The 19,264-nt window shown below is 31.7% G+C and overlaps 1 protein-coding gene across 1 annotated transcript in view; it reads right to left on the bottom strand.

The window, feature by feature from the left end:
* Positions 1–246: 246 nt before the first annotated feature.
* The window catches only part of LOC111641614, a 25,184-nt gene continuing 6,166 nt past the window's right edge, over positions 247–19,264 (bottom strand). The window contains exons 2-3 of the mRNA XM_023387812.1: positions 1,724–1,852; positions 247–1,239 (exon numbers count right to left, since the gene is read on the bottom strand). Coding sequence (XP_023243580.1) covers positions 923–1,239; positions 1,724–1,852 — 446 coding nt within the window. The 3' untranslated portion in view covers positions 247–922. The remainder of the gene's footprint in view (positions 1,240–1,723; positions 1,853–19,264) is intronic.

Genomic DNA, 19,264 nt, shown 5'->3' on the forward strand with positions numbered 1-19,264 from the left:
ACTATAAAAATACATAACACATTGTAGTTTACATCAAGGAAATTACCAATTCCTAGATAGTCCAAATATAAGTAATTTCGTTCCGTTAGACAACTTTTTTCTAGAAGAAAATGAAGAATCGTTACATATAACCAAAGCTGTGAGAAATTCCTTAAAACAGTCGTAAAGAAATTCGTAATACTTCTCATTATCGAAGCGTGGAGCTTCAACGAGGATACCCATTCCCACGATGATCTTCTTTATTAGGGAAATGCTTTTCCAAAATTATCCGTGAAACTTTACCTGAAAAACTTGCAAGCTTTCCCAATTTAATTAACAAATTCTCCCCTAAGAAATATTTTCCTCTCTGGAAATTTTTTACATTTGCATACTTGCGTATGTAACTTTCAGAAAAGACATCAAATATTCGAATGAACAAGTCAGTCTTAGTTTCTTCGTAATTGATTCTGGTGTGTTTGAAGACACAGCACAACACGTGTATCAACAGAGGACATCTATTAAATTCAAAATTAAATCTACCTTCCAACAATAAGCTGTTTAATTGAATTTGTTTTAAAGCATCTTTCTCATCTCTAAACATTTGTTTAATATACTGAGCTCGTTCTACATCTCCAAAACCGTGCAACAACAAATGCATTTGCACGTACCCTTTCATGCATTCAGCGGCTTCTGGTCGACTGGTGACGAGGATCGTCATTCGAAGAGAAATGTAAAATGAATCTTCTCTAATAAATTTTAAAACAGATTTTTTGTTAGTTGTCTCGTCAAATTCATCCAGAATAACCAATAGGTTTAATTCTTCCGCTTCCAAAATTTCTTTTGCTTCTTTACGCGATTCCTGAAATAATTTATCAAGAACAGCATCTTTTACATTCGTTGTACCAAGATCGGATAAATTTATGACCACGACCAAATCGAAATGTTATACGTAATCTTTTACATTTCCATCGCAAGACCAATCGTACGCGATTTTCTTGCAAAGAGTGGATTTTCCGTATCCGGGATTTCCAGAAACCAAAATACTTTGATATCTGTTATGCTTATCGGCAAATAACTCTTGTAATTTTACCTTTTTAGTAACATTTCCTTCGAACAGAAGTGCTTTTTCCAGTGGCAAATCGAAATAGTAATCTTTTATTGGAAAATCGTAGATGTTCCCTTCGAAACAGAACGATCTCATACACTCAAACTCGGTTTGATAATAGTTTTTCACTCTTTCCTTACATGCTGAAACGACATCTGCAACGAAAAAAGAAAAGTTAATAATTTACAAAATTTAAGAAAAATTAATTTTATTGTCGAATGTATTTACCATAGAAACTTAATGTTAGTGCAACTGAAAAAGAATTTACAATACATGTGCCAAATTTTCGTTCGTTTACTTTTACCCGTGTACACGTAAGTGTAAATTACAATTTAATATGAATGCGAATTATATGTCGAATTTTACCGAAATTACCAATAGACTCTTACTTAAAAATGACAGCTCCGTAATGCTAGATATTTTATCACAAATTTTATGTTTCAATCCTGACCTGTACAAAATGAAAAAGGGAAATGTGATAAGTGCCCATTTTCTCACGTATCCATCCATGCACATTATGGAACTTCACTTTTTTGAGAATAATTTACTTTCGTTCTAGTATTTAGCTATGAGTTATAAGCCACCGCGCTTTATACACTCGAAAACTAAGTTTTTTAGAAACATCATTCTGATACTTGCCTCCTCTCGATGCCGATTCTGCTGCATTTTTCTCCTCAGTCATGCAGTAGTAATTTCTTTTTGACTCTAGTCCCAGGTGAGCAATTCCGACTTTCTTCATTGTTATATTATTTACTGATTTACTGGCACCTAAAAATAAAAAATATAAATTTATGAAATTGTTTCACATTTTATATAAAATATTATGTGTTGTCTATAAAACAATTGATTCATTGATAAATAATAATTGAATAAAAATGAATATCAGTTACATAAATTGAAAAGGCAATTTTTACTCCTTTGGTATTGCTTCTACTTCACGTGTAATTATTTCTGTGTTTGTACCATCAACAGTTCAATAATTTTCAGTAAATAGGAATATAAATGTCATATTTAGATTCCATCACCTGTAATCCAAATCTTTACTATGTTCTTCGTTTTATTTTGCTTAATAGATATATGGAATTTTAAAATTAGAATTATATACTTATTCTGTTTGGAATGCAATCTTTCTTTCATGCAGATCTCTGTCCTTAAATACAGAATAGATGCTTCAGTTGTATGAACTGATTAAAATAGCAGCAAATGTTGTCAATGAAATAACTGATAATGAGCAATTATTTATTGGGACATCGTTACAATGCTGGCCTACAATTTCAAAAGTCTTTTAATTTAACCGAAAGTGGCGTTATATAATTCAAACATTTACATTGATAAAGAAAAAGTATAATGTACATGGGCAAGCCACTACTAATTTGAGGTGTAAAGCATATATTTTAAATGAAATTAATTAAAAATATGATTAAAAATTGCAGCCCGCACTGTGATGACATCACGATAAATAAGTGCTCTTTCAATTTTATGTTGTTAGATAGGAGTGAAGAGAAAGTTGAAAGTTTTTGTTTTTAACTTGCAAATTTTCACTATTAAACAAGTTTTATTTTTTCAAAATGTATGTCACAAATTTTCTAATACTGTATTGCAGGCACAGACGTCTATAGAATGGGGCCAAGGAGGTAATTGGATAGGGTAAAAATTTCACTAGCCGTAATCGTAAAATTGATTCAGATACGTAACCTTACACTCTAGACCATGGAACACTTTGATGCAATACTCTATTCTATAATCTACTTGTGGAAAACACCCCGAAATAAATGAAATGAAAATTCATTGATATAATTTTATCCAAGCTCTCCACTGAAACTTTACTACAGACGCCGTGATAGCAGGTATGAGCCAGTGGCGTAGCGTTGGTGTCAGCCTCCCGGGGCAAAATAAAATTTTGCCGTCCCCTTATTTAGGTATCTCAATTTAAAAGACTAAAATTCAGTTTCGTCACAGAATAAGTAATGAAAAATTCCGTGCTAGTGTTGCCACCTTTTTAAAATCGCTGACTCGGAGGGCAGGTGAAGTTTGTTCGAACAGAAGTTCCTGACGCATGCGTAATATCATTTTGCAATGCGAAGAATAATGTGCAGTGCATGCCGGTTCTAAATCAGATACAGTTAGGGACTAGAGAGACTTGGATAGAAGTAACGTAAGTAACCTAGACCACATAGCTCTTTTGGATATTGGAGATGGGTATAAATACGAATCGTACAAGCAAAAAAAAATTTAAAAAATGGTCGACAAATTGCGCACGATATTGCCGAGAAAAATTAACAGTTCACCCGGACAGTGAGTGGATTCCCGGACTGTCAGGGTGGTAACACTATTCCGTGCTCATTTTAATCCGTCTGAATTGTAGGTGCGACGAAAATATGAAATAAAATAGTTCAAATTTTTACAAGATATTATTATTATTTGTGAAATTTTGTTCCCCCTCAAAAGTGTCGCCCGGGGCGGGCCCCCCTGCCGCCCACCTACGATACGCCAGTGGTATGAACTGTAACTCCCTTTCTAATATAGCACTTTCGCTGTTTGTCTGATTGTCAATATAACTTATATATTGACAATCAGCTTGATTATTATAATACATATATAATAATCATACGTGACGCCATATTTTAAGAGAAGAATCGTTGCTGATGAGAATTCACTTTTTGTCAGTATCTCTCGTGTCTGCTTAAGTAATTGATACTTCATTATAATTTCCTAATACAGCTACTGTTTAAACATAATGCCTATTCTTTTAAAGTTTAATTAAGAGTAGCCCGTTAATAATAAAATTTGTTTATAATTCTCTCTTATTGAATAATTCTCTATATAATATTTAATAAACTATTATTAATATTATATTGATAAGCTTAACCTGTGGCACAATAACTGAATGATCGTCTTCAATTAACTAAATCCTACATGCCAATTTTTACTAGGTACTAACAAAGGCCACAAGAAGCACTGTGTAGAGTTATTAATGGTGATTCATTTAGAATATTTTTAGTGCTGATTATTTAGTTCTTTTAAAAAATAAACTTCCAAAATTAGTTAAAGATTTTAAAAAATGTAACCAGTCCAGAAAATAAAATGACATTTGGGCAGAATTCTTCACATTTATTACACAGATCCATTATATATATGCTAACATTTCTTAAGTAGATTTTACAAATCACTGTCATAGGGCATAACATGTTTTAAAACCTCATTAGATTTTCAAATATATTGATGGCCTATGACAGTAGATTGAAAACGTGAAGAATTCTCTCAGCAAATAGTAAGATTGTATAATAAACCGTATTAGCAGAATTAAGCCTATTCTCTTATTCTTTATAGAAAGTCCAAGATGGCACTTCTGCGTGTATAGTGATTTCATACCCCTGACAAATAATCTTAAAAATAACATCATATCGATGAAATTTTAACTTATCAATTTAGAAACATAGTTTTAACGGCACATACCTTTTAACAACAACGATAAAATTAGCTGACTGATTGAATAAATCGCTCGGAAAATTCGTAAAATTACAGTTGCTACAATGTATTTTACGTTTAGTGTTCACCGGTTTTAAACAAGGGAACGAATCTATGGACTTTCACCTTTACTATATTTTCATTAACGGATGTTATAGTTGCAAGTACAGTTCAATAATTCTGCAATTCTCGGATATGTCTAATACGTTATTATTCCACGAACATTAATCGTTTTACGTACAGTCTAATCGTCATTTTTCTTTATTGTCATACATTTAATTTTAAGAACATGTAGACTCACATTTTCTGATTGCAAACAATAGCGTGAAAAGTGGTGAACACAATACAATAGCATAGAAAAAAGAGGACAATTAATCTATACTAATATAATAAAGAGGTAATGTTTGTATGTTTGTATGTATGTAAGTTTGGATGCAGCAGGTAATCTCCGAAACTACTCATCCGATTTCAAAAATTTTTTACCAATATTTAGAATGGAACTTCAGGATGGACATAGGCTGTATATTATTCCGTTAAACATGGGGGATGGACAGGTCTTTATGGCAAGCCTTACGGAGAAGGCTTACCGTAAAGAACTTCACTTCTATTATACTCTTTTAGATGCGGTTTTTTGCATTTTTGATTGCATTTTAATAGGGTACGTCAACAGAATGTACACTAAGAAGGGATTTTTCGATATTCCCCCCGGGGGGAGAGGGACAAGATTAAGGCTTACTGTGAAAAACTTGGCTTCTATTATACTATTTTAGATGCGGTTTTTTTGCATTTTTGATTGCATTTTAATAGAGTACGTCAACACAATGTATACTAAGAAGGGATTTTCCCCGCGGGGGAGAAGGACAAGATTAAGGCTTACTGTGAAAAACTTGGCTTCTATTATACTATTTTAGATGCGGTTTTTTTGCATTTTTGATTGCATTTTAATAGAGTACGTCAACACAATGTATACTAAGAAGGGATTTTCCCCGCGGGGGAGAAGGACAAGATTAAGGCTTACTGTGAAAAACTTGGCTTCTATTATACTATTTTAGATGCGGTTTTTTTGCATTTTTGATTGCATTTTAATAGAGTACGTCAACACAATGTATACTAAGAAGGGATTTTCCCCGCGGGGGAGAAGGACAAGATTAAGGCTTACTGTGAAAAACTTGGCTTCTATTATACTATTTTAGATGCGGTTTTTTTGCATTTTTGATTGCATTTTAATAGAGTACGTCAACACAATGTATACTAAGAAGGGATTTTCCCCGCGGGGGAGAAGGACAAGATTAAGGCTTACTGTGAAAAACTTGGCTTCTATTATACTATTTTAGATGCGGTTTTTTTGCATTTTTGATTGCATTTTAATAGAGTACGTCAACACAATGTATACTAAGAAGGGATTTTCCCCGCGGGGGAGAAGGACAAGATTAAGGCTTACTGTGAAAAACTTGGCTTCTATTATACTATTTTAGATGCGGTTTTTTTGCATTTTTGATTGCATTTTAATAGAGTACGTCAACACAATGTATACTAAGAAGGGATTTTCCCCGCGGGGGAGAAGGACAAGATTAAGGCTTACTGTGAAAAACTTGGCTTCTATTATACTATTTTAGATGCGGTTTTTTTGCATTTTTGATTGCATTTTAATAGAGTACGTCAACACAATGTATACTAAGAAGGGATTTTCCCCGCGGGGGAGAAGGACAAGATTAAGGCTTACTGTGAAAAACTTGGCTTCTATTATACTATTTTAGATGCGGTTTTTTTGCATTTTTGATTGCATTTTAATAGAGTACGTCAACACAATGTATACTAAGAAGGGATTTTCCCCGCGGGGGAGAGGGACAGGATTAAGGCTTACTGTGAAAAACTTGGCTTCTATTATACTATTTTAGATGCGGGTTTTTGCGCTTTTGATTGCGTTTTAATAGGGTACGTCAAGAGAATGTACACTAAGAAAAAATTTTTCGAAAAATTTTCCCCCACGGGGGAAGTGTTATACATTTATAATAGATACATTTTGAGCCACAACAAGGCGTGGCGGGGTCTGCTAGTTGAAAATAAAGAGAATTTAAACTTTAAAACATTTGAATTTTCTTACTTATGAAATTATTTAAAAAGATCAATATAGAATTAAAATTTTGAAAAACAAGTTGCGTAACTTTCTGGGCTGTTAGGAAATTTTATTTAAAAAATGACTTTTACGTAGTACGATCCAAAAGTTCGGGGACTTGGCTTAAAATTCCTTACCTTAAAAAATTTATATTGCCGATGCACAACCACCTTCAAAATAATCACCAATGGCGACGATACACTTTTGCCAGCGCTCATATAACTTCTAAAAGCACTGCTGGAAGCCATTTTTTGAAACCTCCCGTAAGGCCTCTTGCGATGCTGCTCTCACCTCATCTGATGACACAAAACGGAGTCCCTGCAAATGCTTTTTCATTGATGGAAACAAATAAAAATCACATGGAGCTAAGTCCGGTGAATAGGCGGGGTGTGGAAGCACATTAATTTGAGTTTTGGCGAGAAACTGTATGACCATTTGGGACCGATTTGCAGGTCCGTTGTCATGCAGAAGGTACCAGTCTCCACTTCGCCAGATCTGCGGCCGTTTACGACGAATGGATTCCCTCAAACGACGTGAAATGTCTAGATAATTGAGAGACCAACTCAACATTTTCCTCGTTCCGTGAAGTCGAAGGTCGGCCAGAGCGTTCATGATCTGCGATAGATTTTCGACCCTCTTTAAACCTTTGATTTCACCATGGTAGAATCACCGTACACCTTTCTTAGCAATTTTAAAGTTTTCATAGAGGTTTTACCTAAACGCTGACAAAATTTAATGATGCAGCGCTGTTCTTGAAACTCCATTTTTATTACGTCGCAAAACAAAAGTAACTATCTCCGAAAAAAAACAATAGTACTCGCTGTTTAATCATGTGACATGGGCAAAATCAACCCGAACACGTAGGGGTGGTTTGATAGAATCCATTTCATACGCTGTAACTTTAAATACATGCTTTTGTTGTCATACATTACTGCAGTCCCCGAACTTTTGGATCGTACCACGTATATTATTAATCGTACTAACAATAAGTATTGTGTGAAACTACATCTGTTAGATTTTATTATAAAAATTTTTATATAATTAATTATTATAAAATAGCAAAAACTTTAATTTTTAGGGTCCCACCAGTGGCCAAGCAGTCTTCTTACCCAGAACACTAGGAGTTCGGTTGTGGGTTCGCGTCTCAGGGACAGGGCTAGCAACGTGGAGTTTTACTAATTTTCTCCAAGTCTGTAACGCTTAAATAGGGGTCCTAGGGGAAGGCATCCCCTAGGCAGATGACCGAAGTATTGCGTTTCTATAATTAATTAAACAAACTTTAATTTTTAGGGTAGAAACAGGTTTTATAAGTACTTGTAAATGTAATAACAAGTAAAATCTTTTCATCCGATTGAAGATGCTCGATGAAATTTGAGACTAGATATGAAAATTGTAGAAATAGGAGGCCCGATTATTTCTATACGAAGTTCTGATGCGAACCGGAAATCACGCTGTTTCAATTGAAACGTTTTACCTCAAGGGTGTTAGATAGATGACCGGCACGACTCTATTGTTATCAGGAAAAGTATGATGTACAGGGGCAAGCCACTACTAATTTGAGGTGGAGAGCATATATTTTAAATTAAATAATTTATTTATTTAAAGTTTCTCAAACTTTTCCTACTTCAGAAGCCCAAAATTATAGATAAACGTACGTAAATTGTGGGACGTTTCAGCAATCTTTTTATATATGGAAACATTCATACTGTTGAGTTTTCGTGATAAAAGATCGAGGAATGCGGAGAAAAGAACACAGACACGTGTCATATCTTCAGTGGAGTCATATTTAATGAATATTTTTTTTGTTATCGGCATTTACAATTTTTAAAAAGCTCATCTCTAACTTCAATATGAAGCCTTTCGCTTTTTCAGAGCAATTAAAGTGATATTATGTTGTAGTAAAAGCTGATTGGAACATTCCAAATCTGAATTTTTTCTATAAATATAAATATAAATATTAATTTGATATTTTTCTTTCAGATTGCATTCTCGACAACGTTACAGATTACCAGATTATTCCATTTACAATATTTAATGCGAGCCGAAGACTCGCTTTTGCACAATTTGAAGAGGATTCTGAAGGAAATTTTGACATTTGGCTGAAGGAAAGAGAAAAACCTGTTATACAAGAATATAGATTAAACGAAAACGGAACTTATGAAATTCTTAAGGAATTTCATTTCTCTGACACCATGACAGATTGGGGAATCGTATACAATGGAAGTTATTACGGTCGACACGATTACGCACACAAAATTGTCAAATACAACTTTCAGACTTGGGAATCCAAAATAGGAGATAAAATTCTTCATATTCCAAATGTTGATTACTTGTTTTTTTGCATAGACAAGGACAATATTTGGGTATTTAATTTAATAGATCATTATCTTTATATGATTCACGAGGTGCTTCAAATCGATCCGGAGAATTTAGAAATTTTGTCTAAGCAAACAGTTGATCCTGGAAGTTGCCTGATGCGATATGCATTCGTTGCCTATGGCAGGGTTTATTGCTTCGAAGATTTGGAAAACGTAAGGATTTCTTTTTTGTCGGATAAAACCGAAAAAAAATCCATACATTACTATAGATATTGATAAAGAACAAAGTCTTAATGCCGTTAATTAGTTCTACAATTTTAAAGAACAGTATCTTTACGTACTTTACAAATCCTACAAACCCATGAGTTATACACTTCATAGATACAAATTACACTTTAATTGTTCGTCTGAAGAATAAAAAGTTGAATCGAGATGTGTACTATTTTGTTTCATTATAAACTTTGCATATAAAGTCTTTTCAATTGATTAATGTAATAAATAATTTTTATTTTGAATTTATCATTTTTAATATACCTTGTGTGTGAAATTTTGATAAATATTTTATTTCTTTTCGTTTGTCTGAATTGAGTCACTCTGAATGGGGCCAAGTAAATCTCCTTTCATTAGAATATATGTTAAGTAGAAGGTGAGCTTGGCGTTGCTTGGGCAAAAAGTAATGATATCGAAAAATAAGGCCGGATGGCCGAGCGGTCAAGGTCCCTACCGCTCTGGAGGACCCGGGATCGAATCCGGACGGGTCAAGGAATCCCCAAAAAGTTTTCGGGGGAGTGGTCCGTTCGGATATGTCGGGCCCCCTCCCTCACCACCCAATCGTCCCATTATGGGTTCGGCCCGGCCCACGTGCCCTCTTAGTGCTCACGGGGCGAAAAGAGTATTAGAAAAAAAAATAGAGAAAATTAAGATTATTATTACATTATATTCGATTTTACCTGTTTTCACCGATTGCATGAATTAGGTCCTATTCCGAGGCTAATTAGAGAATTCATAGATAGGTCTAAAAATATGTTCGATTTTCCGTAAAAAGGCAAAAAACCGGATTTAAAATAGTACAGTAGAGGCCGAATACTTCAGGGTAATCCTTAGCCCTCTTCCTCTTCCCGCGGAGAAAAGTTTCCATAACTCTTTTCCTACTGTGCATTCTCATGGCGTAGTCTACCCTGTATACCAAATTTCTGCTATTAACTTCTAACCGTTAGGCTCTGCGTTTATTATTATTATTGTTATTATCAACCCATCTCGATTAAGAATATATTATAAGATTTGTTTCTATCAGAAGACAAAGCTTTTTTTTAATTTTTATTTGCCGTTCATTTCAAGTTTGAAACTTCCGGCGAAAACACTCCAGTTTTTACAAATGTATTTTTTTAAAATTTATCAGGAAGTAGTTTGTAAAAACTATAAGAATACATAACACGCTGTAGTTTACATCAAGGAAATTACCAATTCCTAGATAGTCCTAATATAAGTAATTTCGTTCTGTTAGACAACTTTCTTCTAGAAGAAAATNGATGATCCAATGAATGGATCGAAAACGTTTGTTTTAATTAAAAATAATCTCTCAGCGAAAAATAAGGTGTTGGATTACATATTTAATTGTTTTCTGCTGGGTATAGTTGTGGTTTATAAACTACCTACCTTTTTTTCATCTGGCGGAAGTTAAGATTTACAAAAACGTTAGGATTGTTCGTGTCCCAAGGTACAATCCATGATTGTATCTTGGGACAAATATCCTGCAAGTAATTATTTCATATTTTCTCATAAATAAAATAGCATAGAGTCACGTGTTGCGCCATATATAGTGATGTTATCAGTTACTAATAGAAATATTCAATAGTTATAGCTAAAGATCAATTTGAACTTAAATAATGAAGGTTTAAATAAAAGTGTCTCAAAGTAGAAGGATCTCCCCTTTATATTACAACAATAAGAAAAAAGAAGTTGATATTTATCAGGATTTTCCTGAAAGTTTGAAAGGTCTTGTTTATTTCGATCTGGAAAGAGAAAACGTGGAATCGTTTTTCGATATTCGTCAACAAACCTCACGTTTGATACGATTTTTTTTTGGAAATCCCTCGAAAATGTAAGATGTATTTCTATGGTGTAACAATAAATGAGAAAGGAGGAAAGTTTTCTTTTAAATCTCTTTATAACCCTGATTATGGAAATGTTTGCCATTTTTTTAAAATAAATGCTTCTGTGAAAACAAATAAAATTAACGAACAATTGGGAACTGATATCGACGATGAGAGTTGTTTTGAGATCTCGTGACGATAAGAAGCAGAAAAATGTTATTATATCAAAGAAACAATATGAAAATTTGTTGGAAAATAGAGTTTTATATATTCATCTTTCTTCTTGTGTTGATAAATAGTTCAGAGCTGCCAAGAGGGGGACTAAAGGCAAAAACGTGTCCAGTAACAGACTTCGTCGGGTTCTTTACAATTCATTTTAAATTATTATTATTTTTTTTACTTTTTTCACTAATAATGATTTAATTCATTAGAGAGACTTTACGCGTATTTTGCTTCGCTTTACTGTTATCTTGTGGACTGCTTTGAGTTTGAAGAAATGTCAATCTGAAAATTTTATTTTAAGAGAATTTCAAGGTTAAAAGTAAATATATATCTAACAAAGTATTATGTGATTTCTACTGTTTAAGAAGATTGTTTGTTTTATTAGAATTAATTGAATTGTTAACGAAAACGATTATTTATGATAGAACCGTAATGACAAGTTACTGTATTTTCTCGTATTAAAATGCATTGCTTACACTTTGTAGAATAAAATCGCTTTTAAATAAATTAAAGCACGTAAAGCATTTAACGTAAACAAAACAAGTTCTAAATAACATATAATATTTACTAAAGTTATTAACACAATCGAATCTACACTTTTTTCATCTGAAGCATAATTAAATACATTTCTAACCTAAATCAAACTATACGATAAGTGGTTAGCCTATGAGTTGCAATGACTTATCACATCAAGACCGGAAAACATACAATCACTAAATACAAACTTAAAATATACAAATGTAGCTTTAAGTAACGTAGAAAATGTATTTCGGTACTAAGATCCGTCATCAGCACATTCAAGGTAAGCCATATATTATTTAAACACAAAAATATCTAAAATATTGTTTACAGATTAGACTTCTTACTGTGCACCGTGTATATAATTAGCTAAGTAAATGATATATCTAAATTAAGACAATAAAAATAAGTTTATATTTATTATTTCCATTCCTATATTTATGTTTTGAAAGTCAGCGACAAAAAATATGCCACTTAATTGATGATGTACAGGTGGAAATTCTATGAATTGCTAATGTCAAATAGTTAGTTGTAAATTTGCCTTGGTTTTCTTGTTATTTGTAAACTCTACATTGTCAGCTTTTATCTGTAACCTGAAAAGAGGTGACGTGATATATAATAAAACTCTAACCCGGAATGTATTGCTTGATACAACAAAAATTTTTTTTTTAGTTCTCTTTGTTCTTTGTATCTTATTAAGGCTTATCCGCCTTAATTAGTGACAAAGATCCAAGCAATTAAAACACGTTTTAAAATTATATCTCCACCATTGCATCATATGAAGATTTTATTAGTCGTTAACATTTACAATTTGTACAAAACTCATTTCATTCTTCAAAATTTAGGCAGAAAGATATGATCGTTAATGCTTTATCTACCGATGAAACACTTCGTTGTAGTAAAATTTATTGTTGTTACTTTTTCGTTCACAAGACATTTTAAAAGTCTCCATACAAAACAGTAAACATAACGTAAGCATGTGTGGTGTTTGTACACACATCACGTGATTCCATATACTTTCATGAGTTAAAGGGAAGCATTTATATGACATTTCATTAAGTGGCATTCATATAAATCGTATTCGATTATTTGTAAATAACAATGCAAATTGGATATTTCATTATACAATGACTTGTGTTGTTTTTACTTTCGTGTCCTCGGCAAATACAGTATATTGTGAAAAGGTTTCTACAATAAATGATGTATTTGATGAACAGTTAAGTAACTTCTACCGTAAAGCAAATTTAGCAAGCATAATTTCTGGATTCTATGCTTACTTATTTTAAATGACTTTATAAATTCACAAAAGTTATTTCTTATTATGTATAATGTTTACATTATATAAAATTAAAATTACATTATTTGTTCATTATATAGCATCAGAAAATTTACTCAATAATCTATGCTATGTATCTGAATTGTAAAAAATAATGATCTTCTAACGGTAGATTAATTAAATTCTTTTAACAAATAAATAATATCTAAAATATCGAACTATATCAATTTTTATTGATATTTTTAATTTGTTACTTTCAGTTCAACGACCTTCGGTTTCAGTGCGAAAATTACAGATTACCGATAAAATTATTCAACTATTTGCTCGTAAATCAAATTCATGTTATTAAAATTAGTTTTTGAAACGTCAATTAATATTAACTTTTTATTACAATTGAGATTCGTATAAAATGTAGACAACAGTAAAATCGGGGAAAGACCAGCTGCAAGACAGGCCTTCACACTAAATAAAGAAAAAGATGATGATGCTCCCTTAATCCACACTTAACAGTTGTAGACTCAATATCTGTAGTCAAAACAGTAGCACATCCATAATCACAACACAAGAAAACACATAATTTTACGGTAATCTAGATAATAAAACGTAGCACACACAGACGTTATTCATTATCACTCCGAAATAGTATGCTTCGCCAAGATGGAGAACATCACATCCAGCAGAGACATTTAGATCCACTGGGTTCTGTATAGTATGAACTAACAATTATTATCTGTAGCCTCGTGTCTACGGTTTAATGAGTTATTAACACGTGCATAATGTCTTAATTTTGCTAATTGGAGTTCAACAACAACGCAAAATTTTTGAGCAAACGTAACTTAGAATTTGAAAAATAAATCGAATTTAAATACAAATGTTTGTTTATGACTCCATTTATTTCAAATAAACAATAGAATACATCACATGAACTGTGATTTCTATTAACAATGCTTTCAATAAAGACAATTTCAACAACTGATTTCAGCCTATAATTATTAAAATTAAATATTATTTTATCAAATTTTTGAAAAAGCATCGATGAATACCATTAAAATTCAGTGTATAGATGGACGGCAATTACAAGTATCTCGATNATTGCTGCCAGACGTTGCGACATATCGGATATGTCGCAATGTAAATTGTTCGTTGCACTAAATAATTGTTCGTTGGTAAAAATTTTACGACAATAAAAATATAAAGTTAAATCGTGCAAATGTGGTTACAAATTAATGTGATAAACCCCTAATAGTAAAAAATGATCAATCTATATTTCATTAATTCACAAAATTTTAACAACGAAAGGGTAAAGAGTTCAAAAAATTAAGCACATTTTTCTTATTACTTTTATGGCTGTTTGTATATACAGCAAAGAAAAATATTGGAATCGTGTCAAATTTGACTTTCTACGTTTTAGGCAAATCTCCAAAATAAAGCATTTAACTATTTCATATTAATTAATTATAAAAAAAATTAAATAAAATATTAAAAGAGACAACGCTGCACGGAATTTGAATTATTTTGCTGGGAAAGATACGCAACTGATTGTTGGAATTTTGTATTTTGTAATTAGTAATAACAGAAACAGTTTGTGGACTTTAATATAGTTTATTTAAAAGCCATTTATATGAAAATTGCAATTATAATTGAAATTATCGGACAATATCGATAAACCATCGTCAATTGTTTAACTTTGTTTGCAGTTTTTACGATGTTTAGACACGTAAATATATTTACATTTCAGTAAAATGAATTTTCCTATAATTTGATATTCTCATACCTAGAATAAAAGCAAGTATTGCCTTATTATTTCATGATTGTCCTATTCGAGTCTCAAATATCTGTTTTTAAATTGCATATGAGTAAAGGATTCATGATTGGGCATTCGATGAACTATCTTCTATGAAGTACTGTATTTCGATTTATAAATTACCGTGAAGTTCAGGGAAGTAGATAAGATTGTTGTATAAAAATACGATTCTAACAATACACATTCAGCAAAATTCAAAGAATAATGGTAAATAGAAATGAAAGGAAAATACGTGAAACTTCTACCTAATTTACATAAGTTCAATGAGTTATATTTCTGTTTTCCGAGAAAAAAGCTCGATTATCTCAAAGATATTTATGAAATAATGGTTAAATCGATGTGTGAAGTACAGTACATTACTTTCTCTTGTTACGTATACATAGCAGCCGGGAAAGTAAGATGCCACACTTAACAATAACTTCATAACAAGATTCATGAAATGATAAAGTAATACTGTACTTGCTTTTATTCAGAGTACAAGAATTTTAAATTATATACAAAATAATTTTACATGAGGTGTAAATAAATTAGCCTGTGTAAATTACAAGACAATAAAACAGTAACATAATTTTGCCTGGAAAGTTATGCAATTGGTTGCCGGAGTTTTGTATCAATAACCTTACGATAAATTTTTTACAGATTATTTCTGGCTGCTGTTCTCTATTACTTTAGATATAAGCTAGTTTTATACTAAATTACCATGAAATCAGTGATAAAAGAACGAATAATATGACAAATTTTTTACTTAGAATAACATTGTTTCAAGATTCACAAGTACATGTATAGTTATAAAAGTTACGTTGGCTATATATTAAATTTCTGCAGAAAAACTAATGCAATATAAAAGTCTTATAAATACAGACTAGTCTGTCTCTTCTATACCAAAGAAGAATTGTTGAATTGTCTAACGATAAATAAGATAATATGTCATTTATCTGTTAAGTCACAAGAACTCTCACGATGTATCTTTTTGTGCGCCTTCAGGAAAAACATGAAAACTACAGCATATCCCTTTCTAAATCTTACGCACCACACCCAATAGGCAAATTAATTAAAACGACGAAAATTAGTTGAAGTCACAGTGTCAGATTTTACTTGTTAAATAATCGTGGGAAATCAGAGTATGGCAGAAATATATGAACAAGGAAATGCTTATACCACTTATCTTACTTTTTAGTGAAAAATGCCAAACAACATTAAACAGAGAAATACAGAAATTATTATATTAATAGTTGCAATAGGAGAAAAATGAGAACAGTGAAATACATGTATTGCAGTTCATGTACTGATATAAAACTAATGTACATGTACTGTATTAAAAATGAATAAGTAATTGATTATAAGTATCGCTACATTGTTACTTTATAAGCTACATATAAAATATTTTATATAAACCGTAAAATAATTTTGTAAATTTATACTTTTATTAATACAGAAGAAAATCGATAAATAGCATCAGAATGAAGAAAGCCGGAATTACTCGCCCGCGACAATTCGAGGAAAAACAACATTGCGTGACTGAAAAACATGCAGCAGAATCAGCTTGGAGAAAAGGCAAGTACTTGAATGACGTATTTCAAAAACGATAGAGCAAGCTTTCATAGCTTTTAAAAGGAAACCTTATTGATTTGACATAAAATATCTATTTTTATACGGTCTCTCTTTAAATAAATATTGCAATGAAATTTTAAAAATTATAATAACTTTTTGACGAAAAATTCTGAAGAATTGTTTGTTTTTAAAGTTATGGCTATGCAATTACAATCAACGAATAACTCGCATCTGTATTAAATTATTTTTTACTCACAAATATAATCGAGTTTTACAAACAAAAATTCGGTACTAATAAATGAACTATTTTTACAATTAACACTGTAGTAAATAATGTAATGATAAACTGTAAAAATTAAGGTAAAAATAATGAATTATCTTTTTATTGCAGAGTCAATGTGTAAGGATAGGTTGAAAAAAATATTATCAAATGAGTTTGCATGCATAACATCACAAACCTTTTGGGAAAAGAAGACATACAATTTTCCACTACAGTTTCTACGTGGATTTACTTATGGAAAATGCATCTCTGCCCGCTGGTAATGCTACCAGAAAAAACATAAAAGTGGAGATATTTTTATACACGTATAAAAACATGAAACTATTTTTCTCTCTGATAAACCGGGCAACGGAAAATCTATTCTTTGCTAGAAAATTGCATACGATTGGTCACTCCAGGAAGCGCATACGAAACAATTTGATTTGGTCATTGTCATATGTTTATCAGAAATTCGTAAGGGTAGTGTAAAATAGATGCTATTATAAATACACTATCTCCAAAACCGTGACGTGAAGGAGAAGAAATTTTACAAGAGAAAGACTTGAATCTTTTGATTATTTTTGATGGATTTGACGAGGCTTCAAACAAGAATTCCATTTTGGAATTTATTACAGAAGAGTCATTACATATTTCGCAACAAATTACGATTCTCGTCTGCAGTCGACCGCAAGCCTCTGTACGTGTTAAAGAGCATACGGAACAGCATTTCAAATCGTATGGTTTTGATGTTATACAGCGAGATGAGTACATTAAATTGCTTTTTAGTAATCATAACAATGGTTCAAAACTGAGGAAAACTGAATCATCAATTGTCGAATCGTAGATCTCATTTAACAAAAGAAAGACGTCCTCTATTAATACATCTACTGAGCTGTCTTTTCAAATACACCAAAGTCAATGAAATAAAAACAACGACTGATTTATATCCTCAAATAAAAGTCCTGTCTTCTGTAAAAGTTACATAAGCAAGTACGGCGATGAAACACAATTCGAAAAAGGGGAACATTGTTTAGGCGAGAATTTGTTAATTAAATTGGAGAAAATTACAAATACGTAGAATAAAATTTCACGAACAACATTAAATAACTATTTCCCGAATAATAAAGATTTTTTTTATCAGAACGGGCATTCTAGTCGATTCTTTCATGGCGTTACCCATTATGAATTTTTTGACGAGCTTTTTAAAGACTTTCTGATAGCTTTAGCCATTTTTAACGATTCTTCATTTTATTCTGAAGAAAATTTGTTTTACCAAACAAAATTATTTATATTAGGACTACTTGGCAATTTTCCGAAAATGTCAAATACTGTCTCACTAAGTGTCTACTATCCGCCGAATTTATGATTGCGGCTCAGAAAGAAATGAAATATAACTGGGAACAATTATGCTTAATTGTGACTGTTATCTTCAATTGCGTGTCTATATGCGGATTAAGGGAATTATTGAAAATGTACAAATTTACTAAAATTTACTATCGCTGCGAATTATGTTGGAAAATTCCTTGTACCTTGGGACACCTTGTACTTCGGGATAAGCTCGTAATTTGAAAAATAATATATTGAGAAGAAGTAAGTAGCGATATCTAGTAGCTATTTCATTACAACATTCAGAATGCATGATGTAAAGTCGGCCATTTTGACTCGTTTTATCGCTGTGACACGTCGTGTGATTTTTATAGGTGTTTGTTCTTTTGCAATCCATTTGGATCTTGGTTTTAATCGAAATATTTTGAGGTGAGTACAGTTACAGATTAGGTACAGTTAGTTGATAACTACATTCGTAACCACTTATTTTAATAAATAACATTGAATTTCTGTAATTAAAAAATTATAATCATACTTTGTTATAAACAAGAAAAAATTGTACCTTGGGACAAAGGTACAAAGGTACAAAGCATTGCTTTTCTCAACTATTTATTTAATATTATTATGTTTACTTTTGTAATTATATTACTGTTGGCCGTGAAGAAAAAGAATGAAGTAAATAAAAATGCTAAATCTGTTAAAAAGCGAGTTTTTAAGAAGAAAAAAGTTGAAGTTAGTAGCTCTGAGGATGAAACTTCTGTGATCTTAGAGAGTGACGACTCGTGTGATGAAGTTCAAGAGGAAAATAATTGTGTAGGATGCGATGAAAATTATTTTACTACTTCGAGCACAGAAGGCTGGATTCAATGCGTTACCTGTCGATTCTGGGTGCGCGAAGATTGCACCTTTTTTGAAAATTACTGTCAGAAATGCGATATTAATTCTAAAAAAATTAGTAAGTAGTAATGTTTATGACCTATATTTGTAATGACTATTGTTTTCCTTAATACAAAAATGAGATTATCTTTGATTTTTAATCATTAAAATGCTTCTACAGAACATTTAAACTTTATACTTACCTGCATTTCCAGCATATGAAACATTTTTGTTAACTGATAAAGCCAATATTGTTATAAGGGAAAAGACTTGGATAAACTATTTTTTCATCTGGCGGAAGTTAAGATTTACAAAAATGTTAGGATTGTTCGTGTCCCAAGGTACAAACATT

This window comes from Centruroides sculpturatus, unplaced genomic scaffold (assembly GCF_000671375.1).
Source record: "Centruroides sculpturatus isolate CEXI.00-Female unplaced genomic scaffold, Cexi_2.0 scaffold1436, whole genome shotgun sequence".
In the NCBI taxonomy this organism is placed as follows: domain Eukaryota; kingdom Metazoa; phylum Arthropoda; class Arachnida; order Scorpiones; family Buthidae; genus Centruroides; species Centruroides sculpturatus.